Here is a 12264-nt window from a genome sequence, read left to right on the forward strand (position 1 = left end):
ACAAGTACAATCCTACAATGTTTAAAGTTTTTACTGATGTGATGCTAAATTTAATGATCCTTTAATAGCTAACTGATGTTTTCCTCCTGTCCGCCTGCAGCCGTGCTACCACAAGGCCAGAACGTGGCTGCTGGACAACATCCCGTCTGTGCTGGTGTTTGGAGTCTGTATCGGAGTCGTGCAGGTTCTTATCTCCTATACTTATTCCTCATTTCTTTCCTTTTTTCTTAAATTTTTGTCATAAGCTGTTCCTTTACGTCTGGCAGGTTGACGTGAGCTCCATTTGCAAGGATGTTAAACCATTTATTCACCGTTAAAAACACACCAGAAGGACAGATACAGTCGCATTTCTGAATTCAGTGATTCAATCTACATGAGTCTGTTAAATACAACATACATGCCTAAAGAGCAAATTAATTTTCTGTTTAAAGCTGTCCATTTAATTTTTGCACAAAATACGGATCAAATCTTTCAGTGTGATGCCTGCAGAAACACCTTTACAGCGTCAGTATCACTCATTGTCGGTTCCCATTGAGAGCCTTCAGTGCTCAGCGATCTGAGGGTCGGAAATAAGAATTTAATATTAACAATAATAAGTTGATCAGAATCTTAAAACGATTACTCAGATCTCAGTGATGAACCCTGTGATGTCCAGGATGTTCTCAGCTTCAGGTTGTGACTCTGCTGGATAAAGTGTGTGCAGCCGATGGATGGACGGTTCATTTCTTCTTCTTCTCTCCTCAGATCTTGGCCCTGGTCTTCTCCATGGTGATGTACTGTCAGATTCTCTGCACCGAGAAACACATGGACTGACTGAACACTCCTGACCACAGCTTTTGAACTCACACTTGGTTCAGAGCGAAACCTTTCGCGGTTACAAATTTCCCTTAGTTCCTCCCAAAACAAACGACCAGAAGCAGACATGTTGGTCAGTAAAATCCTCAGAGTCTGTATGAAAAGGATTGAGTCAGTTATTTCCATACTAATGTAAATATGCAAACATGCTGGATATTAAAACGCACTAAATTATCTTTATGTCCTTGATTCCCAACACCTTTTTAATATGTTCTACATCTTTAGACAGCAACAAAACAGACGCTAATAAAACATCAGCTTTAAATGAAGTTGATCCATGAACCTCTTCACATCTGAACATTACAGTCTGTTGATGTTAAAGTTCACATCCCCATAGCTTCAAGTATATTGGTTCCAGAGTAGCTGATTTAATAGTACGCTAAATTTGTTCCAACTTACAATTATCTTATTTCTGTGTCATGAAACAAGAAGAAAGGGAAATATACCTGTATTTACGATTCATAATTTCAGTATTTGGATTTTATTATTCATCCAGTCAAGAAGAAAAAGACGAGTTAAGACTCTTCATAACCTGCTGGTTCAGTTTGTGTTAAGACATGATTTTGACAAGTAGGTCAACTGTAAAAAGGAAAAAATACTAATAAAAAAGATTTTATATGTAGCACTAAGTTCACTTTGTTCCTACTTTCCTTCCTTGTACATTATTCCTGCGACATTTGAGCACTTTGAACTGATTTTACAGACGTTCACTGCTCCAGTTTTATTCTATTTCATATAATCCTCACTGTAAAATAAAACCTTTGAAATATTCCTTTAGTAGCTCAAGGTATTTCTTTGTCTTTACGTATCACATGTTTATCCAACTTTACCTTTTCACTGGAGTATTTAGTCATTTGAATCTTATCATGGAGACCGAATTGTGTTGTCAGAAGGGAAAAGGGTTTATTTTCCAGGTGAAAGTGGTCCCGCACCAATAAAACTGAACCTACGCAACAGAAATTAAACGCCCACTTGAATGGTGCTGAAATCATTCATTGGATGTAATTTAATTTTAGCTGAACTGGGAACGAAGAACTTTTTATGCTTAACAAAGAGCTTCAGTCTGATAAAGCTCAGCGTCACTGTTCAGTTTCATTCACATCAACCAGCTTTACATTTTAAGATCACTTTCAAACTTTATCTGAAATCACGCTGCTATTTGTATATCTGCAGTGTTCCAGTGTGTCCTAACACACATATATTCTGGTCGACTGACAGACTGAGCGCATTTTAAGATTGTCGAACAGAAAGCAGCTCTGGTCCTTTTTCATTATCAGCTGTTCTCCATCGTTTATGTCGGATTGTTTGCATCCAACGTCTGTTTTCTCCATCAGTTAAAAAGGACAAACACTTTCTGTCACGTTAACCTAGTATAAACTCCAAATGCTCCTAAAGCATCTAACAGAATGAGCTTCCGATTAAAGCTGAGGTTAGAAACAGACCGTGGAGTTGTCTTTAAAATCTTGTTCAGTACTTATGATCGTATTCGTGTGTAGTCTGGCTTTAGGTTTAGTTCTACATGATGTTCTGTTTCCCTGTTCATTCGTATTTGTTGTGATTTGCTGTAAATAAACAGATTTTGCATAAAGGACTTGATATCTTCTGTTGTTCATTTGATAAGAGAAACTGCAAACACAAATAATTGTGAAACTAAAACACCTTTTACTCTATGACAACGCAGATGTATTCAGCAGAGTCTAACTGCTGATCACACAAATAAAATTATTTGTACTAACCTTGCTGTTTATACACATATTTAGTGGTAAACATAGCTAGTTTGGGCTTTTCTACCTTAATGTTTAGATTTTTTACTATAGTTACATGTATATTACTTGTGTTTTTACTTGATCTTGTTTTACATTGTACTTATTATTTATTAGGCTTTTTTAAAAACCGGGACCTGAGAACCACAAACATGTAAATGTGAGCTGGCATGACAGTAAAGTTCCTTGAATCCTTGAATCCTTGAAACCGTATCTGACTGTAGCTTCAGTAAACATGTCCTTTGACAAAAATATACAAGATATAAATAAAACATACCATAAAAACATCGTTAGTCTTCAATTACATAAATGATTTTTTAAAAAATAGACCTGAAGACAAGAGCTCCTTAAAATTAGTGTTTATTGTTCACCTGCCAGTGGATGTGATGGTGATCAGCTGTTTGTCAGGTGGTTTGAGGCTCAGCTGACATTTGTTCACATTAGATAACAGATTGTATAAACCAGGAAGGCTGCAGTCGAGGAAGAACGGACATTAAAAGAACGCAAAATTAAATAGCCAATATTTAAAAACGGAACGGTTGAGAGACATGATCGCTACTTGACCACCAGTCAGCTACAAAACTGGATGACAGGAAGAGTCTCCACCATAAATAGTTTGTTCAATTACATTTTACAATCTAAACACAAGGAGGGAAAAGCAGGAAAGTGGTTCAACTTTCCCTGTGGTCTAATACAAATCTCGAGGTGAATGTCACTGTTGTGATATGAGCACAGCAGTTTACTTTATTCTTTGTACTTTATTACTTTATTCTTTCTTTTCCAGATATGAATCACAGGAATCTACTCCTGCAACCGGTAGAATTATTTCACTAAAAGGAATCCGAGATTAAAATGTCGTCTGTAAGGTCAGAACTGAGATCTGAATGTAAGTAGCCCACAAACAAACCTGAAGACACAGTTAGAACCGGCTCTAACTCAAATTAATCGACAGTTCGGGTAAAATAACTTAAGTAAACAAATAGCTTCTTCTTCTTCTTCTTCTTCTGTAAAACAAAATCCAGGTAGAAGGATTTTCCGATGCCCAGATTCACAAGAATCAAAGAACCTTCTAGAGTCCAGAAGACACTCTGCAGGACAGCAGAGCACAGTGCATCCATCTGTCTTCACGTTATAATCCAGAGCTCATGCTTCAGCTGGAATAACTAGACGGCTGGAGCTCAGTCGTACTCTGCGTGCTCCTCCAGAACCACCACGTTCTCCTGGAGACGGAAAATAATAATATTTAGAAGGTGGTTTCAACGTTCCACATGGTGAAAATCAATTTTTATTGAGTTTAGTGGGTTTTATTGAGTTGGAGGTGCCCAAAAAAAACCCTAAAAAGCCTCCCAGCATAGGAGCACTCCCTCACAGCTAACTGACCAATCGTCCTCAAACTCTGTGTAGCTCCGCCCCCTCACTGCCTCCAGGTGACCCAGTCACAATGAGCAGCTGCCTCACAGTCCACCGAGTTGATTTACTGTCCACAGCTGCTTCCGCTAAACTCTAAAATGTCTGAACCACAAACAAAACTCACCAAATGTTCTGCTGTAAGAGTGAACACACAAATGCTCACGCACTGACAGCATCTGAGGAACTGAACACTCAGCAGACAACTGTTTTTTTATGGTGATGTCCCCACAACAATAGGAGAATCCTTAGTGTTGGCGCATTGTGAAGCTAACGTGGCTAACGTTAGCGTGTGGAAGACATTCAGAGATGGCGGAAACTTTAACCCGATTTGAAACCTCAACTCCGCTGCTGTTTGCATCTCTGCTGCTGCTCTCATTCACATATTTTCCAGTTTCTGTTGTCAGACATGGAACGAGAATGAAACAAAGCCTTGAAACACTACATTACCCAGCAGTCACTGCTAATTTCTACGGACTTTATAACTGAACCATTGTCTGACAAACACATCATATACACAATGAAACATAACGTCTGTGCTGTGACTTCAGCGGTATTCTCATGTGAAAGGATCACTCAGGAAACGGTTGGGAGAGAGTTTCCTTCCTGTAGGGGGGCGTGGCTAGTTAATGCAGCACGTTGAGCTGGAAAACTGAAACTGAAAGACTTTAATGTGAAGCTGTGACTCACCCGTATATTTACAAAATGACACCACCCTGATCACCAGCTGATATGCAGCCAGTGGAAGACCTGATCAACTCACCCATCCTCCGTGTTTCTTCACCCATGGGGCAAAGTTCTCCATGTAGCACTCTGCAAAGCCCTGCATTCGCTGGGTTCCGGTGGCCGTGACTATCCGCCGCGACACCTCCATGGTGACCGCCATGCGTTGTAGCGTTGGACTGGCTGGCGGCGGCAGGACTGCTGCCGCGGACGCCTGACTGCTGCTGAACGTGTCCAGAAGTTTGGCAAACGACGGGTACGAAAGACGAGCCAGGCTGGTGCGCAGGAAGGGGTCCGACTGGATCTGTTAAAAGATGATGACTTAAACGTAAAACTGACACAAACACATGCGAGGAAAACTTGTATTTGTCTGGGTTTTGGGTTGGGTCGGTGATGTGAGCCGGTTTTGTTGCTCAACTGCGCAGGAGGCCGGACTCATTAATAAGTGAGTCTCAAATGTCCTAAATCAAAATTCTCCAGTCAAGACAATAATCTGCAAAATATTTGACGAATGAATAACGCAGTTCACACACCTGATGCTGAACCACCCACCTTAGTGTTGATGGTGTCGCCCTCCAGAGAAAGAACCTGAACCAGCTGCTGCACCACCGTCTCTTTATCACACACTGCTGAAAAACAAAACGTGTAGTTTACAGCCGGTTTCAGACTGACTGTAATCTGGACCCAGTAGCCATTTAGGTGAGAAGGTGCCTCCTGCTGGTACTGCTCCTACTGCACCAGCAGGACCAGTGCCAGGATCAGGTAAGACATTTCAGGTGGACACTGTTGTCTTCACCTAAGCTTTGTACGCTGTATTTAACCTTCTCTAGTAAAGTCCTTCACTCCTGATGCTCAGTGATGTGACAGAACTCACTGGGAACTTTGAAGCTGCTTTTAAACTCTGCGAAGCTTCCTGAATCTCGAATGTTTGTGGGGATGTGATCCACCTCCCCGCGGCTTTGACTGACATCTAGCAGATGTTCTACCTGCGACGTCGCTGCCTGAGCGGACCTGGTGTAAGATTATAAATCATTTTAAACATCAGGCTGCGTCAGAGTAGAAGAGAAAATGACTAAACCTGGGGATTTTTTAGGAAACTAATGACAAACTTCTGGCTTTAATACATCACTGTGGAACACATGCAAACTGCTGTTCTCGTGTTAGGAGTCAAGCAGAGTTAGTTAACCGCAGTAACGTTATTAGGTCATTAATACATATACAGTCGTCCTCAGATGTATTCACACCCTCCCATTAAAGAAGGAAAACAACAGCTTCAGTCACAGTTGAAACTGACAATAGTAATAATAAATAAAAATGTCATGAACATCATGACGTTGCTTTGGAATTGTGGTTCAACAGAAATATTAAAAAACAAAACAAACAAACAAACAAACAAACAAAAAACAAGCATGATGGGACCCGTAAACTAACATGTAGCTGAACAACCCTCTGAGCCAATCACTGCCATCAGGTGTTTCCTGTAACTCTCAGTCAGACTTGTGCACCTGTTGACAGGTGTTCTGGTTCACTGCTCATCAGCAAAGGCCTCTCATTTGTCTGGGACAGTTTTGTTTTTTTTTAATTATTCTTTTCAACCACAATTCAAAAGCAACATCTCATTTCACCAAATTATAATTCAGCAAATTTTTATTTATTATTGCTTTTTTCAGTTTGTAGATATTTGAGTGACTATTTGAGTGAATACATTTGAGGACGACTGTACTTTATATAGGAGACTCTTGAGCGACCTCTACTGTACAACTAGTGAAACAGTAAGTTGGGCCAACAATCCCAAAGTTTTCATTGTCGTATTTAAATGCAGAGGTAACAGCTTCAGTGCTTTAAGCTTACTGTGTTTCATCACGTTTATTCTACCTGATGCCACTGACCTACAGCCTCATACTTTGATGAACACATGAGTTTACTGGCTTGTATGATGTTCTGTAGGTTCTGTGGATCTATTCATGTCGGTGTCGGTGTGGTTACCTGGCAGCGCAGCAGCCATGGGACTCGGTTTCTTTATGCTGGTGGACTTCTGTGCGATCTGTTCCAGTTTCTCTGCGACCTGATTGTAGAACTCAGGAGGATGGTCTGAATCAACACATAACACAATGTTGTTAGTTTGACATAAGATCTGATCTCTACCCTTTACTGAGGTGATGCTAACTTGAATCATTTGACACCAGGCAATATTAAAAAGGAGCCTCGTTCAGCAGCGTTAAACGAACGACTACAGCCGGTTTGTTTGGTTTCATGCTGGAGTTGAGGAACTTACTGGGAGAGACGATGTCTGGTGGCGGCTCTGCTCCTCTATCTATCGCTAAAGTAGAGGGCCTCTGAGGATGAGACACATTCTCCTCCTTGTTCTTCTCCTTCTCCAACTTTAACTTGAAGAACTTGGAGAGCCTTTTCCTAATCTTGTGGTTCAGCTTCTTCTGCGGTTTCTTCTCACCGTCTTCTTCTTCGGATGAAGACGATGGAGATATGACGTCATCCTGTGGAAACAGGGTTTTTCTCTCAGCATTAAGGCTGCAGATCTGTTAGATATTCAGCTCTGACTACTGCATTAACACCACATTTATTAAATGACCAACTAAACTCTTCCCGGTAATCTGGAGACAGTCACTTTAGGATGTTTGACATTATATTGCGGCTGCACAGGTGAGACGTAAAATCACTTAACATGCTTCAGGAGTGTTTTGATCTTCCTATCAGTCAAGAATCCGATCATGAAAATTCCTCTTTTGTCCAACACAGCAGATTACAGATCTACTGACCTTTACAGGTCGGCGGTCCAGAGGAGGACGGAACCAGTCGGTGTTTTTAAAAGACGTTTTGTGATGCAAAGTTCTCATTGAATGCTGCGGAAATAAAACTGTCCCTTTGAGTCTGATGGAAGCTACCTCAGGTTTTCTCTCTCTTTGATACAATAAATACAATAAAAAATGTGTTCAGCTGCAGGATGTTGGAGGTTTTCTTCATGCGCTGCTGCTTCAGCACCACCAGTGATATTTCATTGTGATTAAAATCTGGGTGTTGCTTCTGAAATCCTCCATTTATTCTGTCTGAGTGCACTTAGGCTTCTTATCTCACTGAAAGATCAACTTTCAGACAGATGATCTTCTGATACGACTTCATAGTTGGTAGTTTCTTCCTTTGTCTCTTACTAAACAACCAACTCCCTCTCCAGAGTACATTATTTCAAAAGTCCTGACAAACTCTTGCTATGCACTAATGTTATTCAGACAGCAGAGGCCTTTTCCTTCCATGCAGGTCAAACTTATACGATCTCTTTGTGGCTGCAGACGCAGCACTTTGACGCCAACAGGTGCAGATTTACCTGCAGATGCTGTGATGATATTTGGGGGGTTTTGGAGACGTCAGATGTGTTGCATTTGAGACAGAACTCTTTGGATCTTGGCTGATAAACAGTTCAGCAGCTAAAACAACAGACCCCCGATGCTGCAGGTTTAGATAGTACACGTTGCTGCGTTCTAATCTCATTGATCTGGAGGGGTGATGAAGTGCTTGATCCGGTTTTAATGTATTCGTTTAAATAATGATAATCACCTTTCTGTGGAGGCACCTGCGTTTGTTCAAATATGTTGAGATTCAGCAGTTTTGCTCAGATGCCAACGTCATCACTGCTGTACTGGTCTGATGCTTCATACTGGACCACCAAACTTAAACAGGAACAAAAGACCTCATTCTGTTCTAACGAAGCACCACAGCTCCTTACTTCTGCCGGGTCCTTGGGGTGTTTCGCCTTGTTGCTTCTGTCCAGGGAGCCTCTGGGGTCTTTGGCGTGACGCCGTGCAGTGTTTCTACGAGGCAGCTGCTTGATGAAGTCCTTAAATCCAATCTTCTTCTCGTCCGCAGAGCTGACGTCTTCCTGAGAATCCCTGTCATCCTTCGGCCGTGGTTGTGGCTTGTGGCTGGAAGGGAATGAACCAAAGTGAAGAACAAGCGACACAATTTCAATTAGTCTCAAGTCTTGATTTACTCTGACTTTTCTTCTTCTGTGTTGTAGAAATGTGAGACGTCTGCTATATCCCAGACACGAACCCATACGACGAGTGGGCATCTTGGAACCGAAGGAATAACTATTTAGGGCGCCGAAACAACCGGTACTGTTTATCGAGGAGAGTCTTTAAAACGTTTATTATTGAGGCCCAAACATTCAGTCGGTGGCTCCAAAAACTGCGTCTAACTATTCACGTTTTTGGTTACAGAGAAAGAAGAAGTCTCAGACACCAAACGGATGGAAAACATCTCCACATACTTAGAATGAATGAAACCTGGATGCGGCTCTGCACTGACAAACTGAGACAGATCAACAAAATAAAAGGTGGTTCAAATCTGGAAATGAGATGTTTTCTGACATCCAGACGGAGGTAAATGGAGACAAGTGTGCTGTTGAGATTAGAACAGAACAGAGAGGTGTGTCCTATCACCTGTACTTGTTGTAGTCGTTGTAGGCTCCGCCCACCTGGCCAGGTCGCTCTTTGGGGGGAACCGAAAGAGTCCGATGGAGGAAAGCTTGGAGCACCAGATGAGTATCGGCCTTGATCTCCACCAGAGAGATGGAGGAGATGGAGGAGACGGAGCAGCGTCCTGCAGGCTCTGACATCTCTACCAGGAGCTGAGCTGGAGGCAGGTCACAAACAATGAGCTTTCTTCGTCTACTTCAGGACAGAGATGAAAACAGAGTATAGCAGGGATCTTCCTCTGGCCGTAGCGATCGGGAAGTTTATAGACCAAGAATGGAACAACTGTGTTAGTTATAGACAACCATCAACACTTAGAGTATAAAAGGAAGTTTACAGACCAAGAATAGAACGGCTCGTCCAACGTCCCATTTCTACACTACGCTTTTAAGCAACTCTTTCTTTCCCACTACTCATAAAATAAGTCAATGTACTGTGAAAAACGCTAAAAGTCTTGAAAGAGTTCGTCAATGTGACTACTACAGACGCACCAAAGAATGGAATTACAGGTTCAAATATGAAACCAGGGGGTAGAGCTCCTCTTTCAATCCTAATAACATGATTTAAACTAATGACCAGTTTAAATCATGTTATGGGAAAATATTCAGATTTTAGAGGAAAAAAGTTCTAATGAATGAAAACGGTCAGGTGTTACACTGCAAACACAGCTGATGACGTGAAACTACAGGTTTAAATTCTGCTCATCATTTCTGAAAATAAAGATAAAATAGCACACTTGTATTATTTCTGCTGTTTGTTCTGCAAAAGCGCACCCATTGGTTGATCGTACAGATGAACAGCTGTGACTATCACCTGCAAAACTATCAAACAATCAGTGCAAAGTGTGGTCATATGGGTCTTTAAATGTGTAGAGAGGAAAAACCTTTTTGCAAATAAATCAATCAGCAATCTTGGGTCTATGGATAAGTCTATAATAAGTCTCCCGTCAGCAGGTCGGAGTGACATTAGATGGAAATGTGAGACAAACCAACGTACCTGGACCATCCAGTCAGTCAGCATTCTTTCTCCGGAGACCTTCTGCTGTAACCTGGAACACAAACAAACAAAATCACTGAAACACTCAACAGCTGAGTTCAGCAATAAACTCACAACAATAGAAACAAACACAGCAGGATCATTTACAAGTGATTTATCCTGCAAAGAAGGAAACTCTGCAGGTTCAAGTGAAGGAAATTGACTTAAACAAAGGGTAGCGTTTGATATTGATCGTTGTTGTTGAATACATTGATTATGTCTTTGAACCTTCTGTATGTCCATTTATGGCTTCAATCAACTATCATCAGCTAGAATGCTCTGCTGTACCTCTCTGTCAGTCTTCTGTGGTGTAGAATCGTCTGCTGCAGCTCTCTGTTAATCCGCTGTAAGGAGAAGAAAACACTTATTTGTTTGCATTTCTTTAAAACAATCACAGTTGTCTTGGGGGGGCCTCGCAGCTAGAAAGTCGTTGGTTCGCATCCCCGTGAGAACACTTGGGATCTTTCTGCGTGGAGTCTCCATGTTCTCCCCGTGCAGCGTGGGTTCTCTCCAGGTTGGATGTGGAGGTGTGAATGTGAGTGTGCTTGGTTGTCTGTCTCTAAGTGTAGCCCTGTGATAGACTGGTTACCTGTCCAGGTGAACCTGCCTTCACCCTGAGTCAGCTGGGATAGACTCCAGCCCCCCATGACCCTAGTGAGGATTAGGCAGTGTATAGATAATGGATGGATGGATGGACAGTTGTCTTGGGTAAGTGAAGGGTGCAGCTTCAGCGTTCCCTTTAAAACAGTGATGGTGGAACGTTGGTGCTCAGGGAGACGAGCTCTGCTTGTAGAAGTAAATAACAGCAGAGTCAGAATCCAGAATCCTCAGAAAAAAGGGGAATTTTTAGTGTGTCGCTGCCCCGAAGGTTGCAGTTTCCTTCATCCATCCATCCATCCATTATCTATACACCGCTTAATCCTCACTAGGGTCATGGGGGGCTGGAGTCTATCCCAGCTGACTCAGGGTGAAGGCAGGTTCACCTGGACAGGTAACCAGTCTATCACAGGGCTACACTTAGAGACAGACAACCAAGCACACTCACATTCACACCTACGGACAATTTACAATCACCAATTAACCTCAGCATGTTTGTGGACTGTGGGAGGAAGCCGGAGAACCCAGAGAGAACCCACGCTGCACGGGGAGAACATGGAGACTCCACGCAGAAAGATTCCGGTGATTCCGGGCAACCTTCTTGCTGCAAGGCAACAGTGCTACCAACTGCGCCACCCTGCAGCCCCAGTTTCCTTCAGTAAAGCTGATTTTAAAACAGTAACATGCAGACAGAGGAAGATGGAGCCAAATGCCGGGTTTACAGCCGCAGCCACCTGCAGCGAGTCGGACTAAAGCTTTGCTATATATGAATAATTGAACAAACTGACATAAGCCTGACAGACTTCTCGCTGTAACAGATGATTGTCTGTGATGTTCAGTACTAATTAATCAGAGTGAGAAAAGTCTACAATGTTCTAATTTACCTGGTGCACATAGTGTAATGTTGGTAGTCACAGATTTGATCGTGGTAACTACAACTGACATCACAAAACTGATAATATTCTAGAAACATTTATTCTTTGCATCATGAATGTTTCATACTGTTGGCTGGAGATGGTGAACTTTATATTAAATGAACAATGAAAACAGTTTTATAGGCAGATGGAAAAATGTTTCGTGTATTTACTTAATTTCAATGAATATCCATTCATCAGCTGTTAACTTGGTTGAGGAAAATGATTACATTTGCCTTCCTAGCATTTATTTAAATTCTTTTTTTAAGGGTAAATTTGTACAGTATATGGCAGGTTCTTCACGTTAATATTTAGATTAGTCAGGTACATTTTTTTTTAAGTTAATCATATTTCTCATTTGTTTTAAACATGCTCAGTGTATTTAATTTGATTGTTTTGTTTGTAAAGCACTTTGCAGCTGTTTCATAGAAGCTAATCAAGTTATAATACAAATAATAAAATCTTTGTCCCTATAATAATAAT

General features: G+C 41.5%; 2 protein-coding genes across 3 annotated transcripts in view; one reads left to right on the forward strand and one right to left on the reverse strand.

Annotated features, from left to right (window-relative positions):
* Positions 1–2446, forward strand: part of tspan4b (tetraspanin 4b) — a 9112-nt gene extending 6666 nt beyond the window's left edge. Inside the window, exons 7-8 of the mRNA XM_008290207.1 lie at positions 101–184; positions 745–2446. Coding sequence (XP_008288429.1) covers positions 101–184; positions 745–813 — 153 coding nt within the window. The 3' untranslated portion in view covers positions 814–2446. The remainder of the gene's footprint in view (positions 1–100; positions 185–744) is intronic.
* A 515-nt stretch (positions 2447–2961) lies between these two features.
* bcl2l12 (BCL2 like 12) overlaps positions 2962–12264 on the reverse strand; it is a 9831-nt gene continuing 528 nt past the window's right edge. Inside the window, exons 2-10 of one of the 2 annotated variants that reach the window (XM_008290209.1) lie at positions 10559–10614; positions 10232–10283; positions 9203–9395; positions 8488–8683; positions 7024–7243; positions 6735–6839; positions 5301–5374; positions 4789–5052; positions 2962–3838 (exon numbers count right to left, since the gene is read on the reverse strand). In XM_008290209.1, coding sequence (XP_008288431.1) covers positions 3797–3838; positions 4789–5052; positions 5301–5374; positions 6735–6839; positions 7024–7243; positions 8488–8683; positions 9203–9378 — 1077 coding nt within the window. In that variant the 5' untranslated portion in view covers positions 9379–9395; positions 10232–10283; positions 10559–10614 and the 3' untranslated portion in view covers positions 2962–3796. Of the gene's footprint in view, positions 3839–4788; positions 5053–5300; positions 5378–6734; positions 6840–7023; positions 7244–8487; positions 8684–9202; positions 9396–10231; positions 10284–10558; positions 10615–12264 lie in introns of both variants that reach the window. The other variant, XM_008290208.1, reaches the window with a different exon arrangement.

This window comes from Stegastes partitus, unplaced genomic scaffold, assembly GCF_000690725.1.
Source record: "Stegastes partitus isolate 25-593 unplaced genomic scaffold, Stegastes_partitus-1.0.2 Scaffold660, whole genome shotgun sequence".
In the NCBI taxonomy this organism is placed as follows: Eukaryota; Metazoa; Chordata; class Actinopteri; family Pomacentridae; genus Stegastes; species Stegastes partitus.